The sequence below is a fragment of the Ursus arctos genome, unplaced genomic scaffold (assembly GCF_023065955.2).
Source record: "Ursus arctos isolate Adak ecotype North America unplaced genomic scaffold, UrsArc2.0 scaffold_23, whole genome shotgun sequence".
Classification (NCBI taxonomy): domain Eukaryota; kingdom Metazoa; phylum Chordata; class Mammalia; order Carnivora; family Ursidae; genus Ursus; species Ursus arctos.
The window spans coordinates 5,517,975-5,521,592 of record NW_026622908.1 but is presented as its reverse complement, the minus strand read 5'-3'; the positions used below and the strand labels follow the sequence as shown (position 1 = coordinate 5,521,592).

The window sequence follows — 3,618 nt, the reverse complement described above, 5'->3', positions numbered from 1 at the left end:
TTTCCAGCAACAGTGGGTGACAGTGTGGAGTATAGACTGAATGGGCACGAGGGTCATAATTCTAGGGGCTCCCGAGAAAATAACTAGAGTCAGTGGATAGAAGGGGGTGACTTTTCCAACTAAACGACCTCACCTACGTGACCATCCACCAGTGAAACTGTCTGCACTGTCACCCTGGGGCCAGTCAGCAGCATGTCACTGACAGTCCCAGCGGATGCCAGGGACCCTGACGCTGGGAAATTCCTGCTTCAGGTAAGGTGTTAAACTCAAACATCCCAGACTCCTTCCAATACTGAGCATCTCTGATGCCACGGCATATTTCACCCCAATCTCCCCCAGTTAGAATGCAGGGGTTTTGTCCCTTCTGTTCATCGCCGTATTCCTGGGGCCTGGGATAGTGTCCAGCAAATAGCAGCCACTCAATGAGTACTTGTTAAAGGTATGAATGTGTCTGTTAAACATATTGCAGGCTTTTGAGCAACATACTTTTCTTCTCAGCACCCCAGAGAATAAGAAAAGTTGGACCGGCTGGCACCTGCTGACCTTTCCAGGCCTGCCAGTCTGTGACAGCATCTCAGATTCTGAGCCATTTTTCTAAAGGGCTTTGGGGACTATGGGGAGTAGGAGAGGTCCTTATGGGGAGGAAAGGCAGGGCTGGGTGAGGGCAAACCTGAGTCAAGGGGAGTGCACAGATAACCTCTGGTGCTGGGACCAGGGAACTCTGAAAATAAAGGGGAATTGTCTCTGAGATGTATAGAGTTCTAATTCCGGTAAGGGATAGTGAGGACCCATCCCGTCCCAAGCCTGTTGCATTTGCTTCATGGGTCAGCCTGCTCACAAAGCGTTCACAGGTCTTTCGGCTTTCCAGGGAGAAACACCATAAACAGCAGCAGGGACTCCGCTTAAGTGTGTCGAAAACCCTTTCTTATCTTGATGAAGTTCAGCAGTGACAACATTTCTTCAAACAAAGAGTTCCGTGCAGGCACAGTATTTATTATGTGCCCCCAGACACCCACCGGGCAGCTCCTCCCCGTCCCCCTGAGGTTTCACAGGATTGCCAACATCAGTAGGTTGGCTGACTGGACCCATGTTTGCTACCAGAGAAGTCAGTGAGACATGCTGTTACATTGATTGAACAGTTAAATACAAAAAGATGCACACTTGGTAATTGCAATGATTTTATTCTATCTTTATTTAGCTTTAGTTTATCTCAGACAAGAGTGTTTTTAATATTAAGCATGCATATGTAGGTGTCTTCCATGCTCCTTATCCTATGAGTTGTATTCATTATAAATTAAAAGAAGTAGAGTTCGCTTCATGATGACCTAGAAAAGAAAAGAACAGCCAGAATTTAGTAATTTATTAATTGTGAAAATATTGGTATCTATTATCTCATTCAGTCTTATATTAATACTAGCAATAGATACTATTGTTGCCCTTGTTTCATAGATGGTGACATTGGCCCGGAAAACGTGTCTGCCCGGCGTCATACAGCTAATAGAAGGCAAACTCAGTTCATGATCCCAAGAGTTGGCTCTGAATTCAGATGTACATGACGTTAGAGTGTTTAGACCCAAATCATGTCATTACATTTCAAACTCAAATGATGGAGTAATCACAATTATAAACAGATCTCTCTTTTCTGGCAGATGATCTCAATGTCACAGGGAGATATTGGTCAAATGCAGGGGAATGAACCTACATTCTAGGCATTTCAGCTACTGGGACTCCCTGTTCTCTCTGCAGACATTGGAGTGGGCACATTCCCCTGTGGATTTTTTCTATTATGTGGGCTCTCGGAGGGTTAAAATGTGGACTGCACCCCTGTAATTCCCGGTGTTCCATCCTCCCATCTGACACTAGAAGGGCAGTCACCTTCTTCCTGGAGTCCTTTCACTGCTTAAGCCCTAAGCTCCCTGCGGCGGCGATTGTAGACTTTGAAGCCCATGCTAGTAGGCAGCAGGTTGGTGTTTGCCACACTTCCGGCCCTGCTCAGCACGCCGCCCAGCCAGTGGGCCACGCAGGTGGCAGAGCTGCAGGATCTCTTCTGGACAGTGACTCTAATTAGCAAGATGGAGAAAGAAGAAAAGACCTGTCAGTGAGAGGTTCACACTTACCTCCAATGCTAGGAAGTCCCCTCAGTACTACCAGCCCAGTTTCCAGAGTGGGGGATTTCATACCTTCCCCAACTGCTTTCAGAAAGAGATCTTTTTCCATGTGCTCTAACCAGTCTCTGTGTGACCTCTATTGTCAGTGGAGCCTGAGAATAGCTGGGTCCCAGGCCGAGGTGAACAATGGCAGTTTGCTGGCCTCCTGTCCAGCTGTGTTCTCTCTTACCTCTTGGGATATGCCTTCCTGGGCATGACAGGAGGGAGGGGATGCCCTGAACTTAGCCGGGTGGGGAGCCTCACCTGGAGCCCTCAGTCTCCTGCTCCTGCAGCTGCTCATGGACCTTCATCTGCACATAGTCCTTCATCACTGCAGCCAGCAGGAGTTGCAATTCCCCTTCGTTGCGCGCAGCAGGGTCTGGACGACTCTCCAAAGCAGACCTGTGGAGGGAAAGAAAGCCCAGGGCAAGCTCTGAGTCCCTGCCTGCCTCTCCCCAGAATAAGCAGCCAGGCTTCCTGGTAAAAACAACAAAAGCATTCTGTGAGACTCAATGAGTTGTATGAAACTTATAATAAAGAATATTGTATATCATTGCTATTTTTCAATTACGTCCTACACATTTTTATATCAGAAAAATATACACTCCCCTGTTGTCCCCTTCACCAGTTGGTAAACTTTCAGCATATTACAATTCTGAGGAAGGGATTGTCTGATCCCAGGAGCAGTGAAAGGGGAGTGCACTCCTGACATGGCTGTCTTACCTGAATGGTGCTGCCTGGAGGACGCCCACCTGGTACAGAGCCAGGATGCTGAGAACCAGGAAAGGAGAGAACTTCCAGAAGCCCATGATGCTTCTCTGCAAGGGAAGAAAGATGTCATCTTCTGCACCAATTTGAAGTTCTATGAGTCCAAAACCCTGGGCTCTAGTCCTGCTTCTACCTATAACTCCCTGGCATGGTGGCTTCAGGGTGGTCATGTCATTCCCTTTACTCACCAGGGAAGTGGACTGCTGAAAGATCCAGTGAGCCTGTAGCATGTATAGTTTAACAAAGACGGAGGAGTAACAGCAAAGCTATCCTAGCAAGACAACTGGGCAAAGAGGTCCATAGCCCCCTCCCCACTATCCTACACACTCTCACATTCTTCTCCTGGTCAGGTCTCCATTGAAGACAATCTCTGAACACCCTGTCACTGAAGCTACTCTCATACCACAACCCAGAACTGTCTTCTCTGCGTAGGGCTTTTGCTCATACCTGCCGGGGCATGGAGAGGTAGCTAAAAAGGGAGTATCTCTACTGACGGAACCTTAGAGAAACTGAAGAAACAAATTCTACTACTCACCTGCTCCGCACTCTGACAAAGAATTCCCTGCAAGAACCAAGCTTAGCAGAGTCTTAAATTGGGGCTAGGACTTAAAGCAGGGGGAAAAGCTCCCAGAACACACACATGGGGCTTGCTGTTCAAGGCTACCTGCCTCTAGGTCTCTGAGCCTATTTGCCACCCACTGAG

General features: G+C 47.9%; 1 protein-coding gene across 1 annotated transcript; it reads right to left on the bottom strand.

Annotated features, from left to right (window-relative positions):
- Positions 1-1,900: 1,900 nt before the first annotated feature.
- Positions 1,901-2,956, bottom strand: LOC130544678 (calcitonin receptor-stimulating peptide 1). Its single transcript, XM_057317550.1, has 3 exons — positions 2,871-2,956; positions 2,412-2,549; positions 1,901-2,060 (listed from the first exon to the last, which is right to left on the bottom strand). The coding sequence occupies exons 1-3, from the start codon at positions 2,954-2,956 to the stop codon at positions 1,901-1,903; spliced, it is 384 nt and encodes a 127-aa protein (XP_057173533.1).
- Between the last annotated feature and the right edge of the window lie 662 nt (positions 2,957-3,618).

Coding starts and splice junctions, on each gene's coding strand:
- LOC130544678 (XM_057317550.1), bottom strand. CDS start 2,956: ATGGGCTTCTGGAAGTTCTCTCCTTTCCTGGTTCTCAGCATCCTGGCT. Junction 2,550..2,870: donor CTCCAGGCAGCACCATTCAG/GTAAGACAGCCA, acceptor TTCCCTCCACAG/GTCTGCTTTGGAGAGTCGTC. Junction 2,061..2,411: donor CAGGAGACTGAGGGCTCCAG/GTGAGGCTCCCC, acceptor CTTGCTAATTAG/AGTCACTGTCCAGAAGAGAT.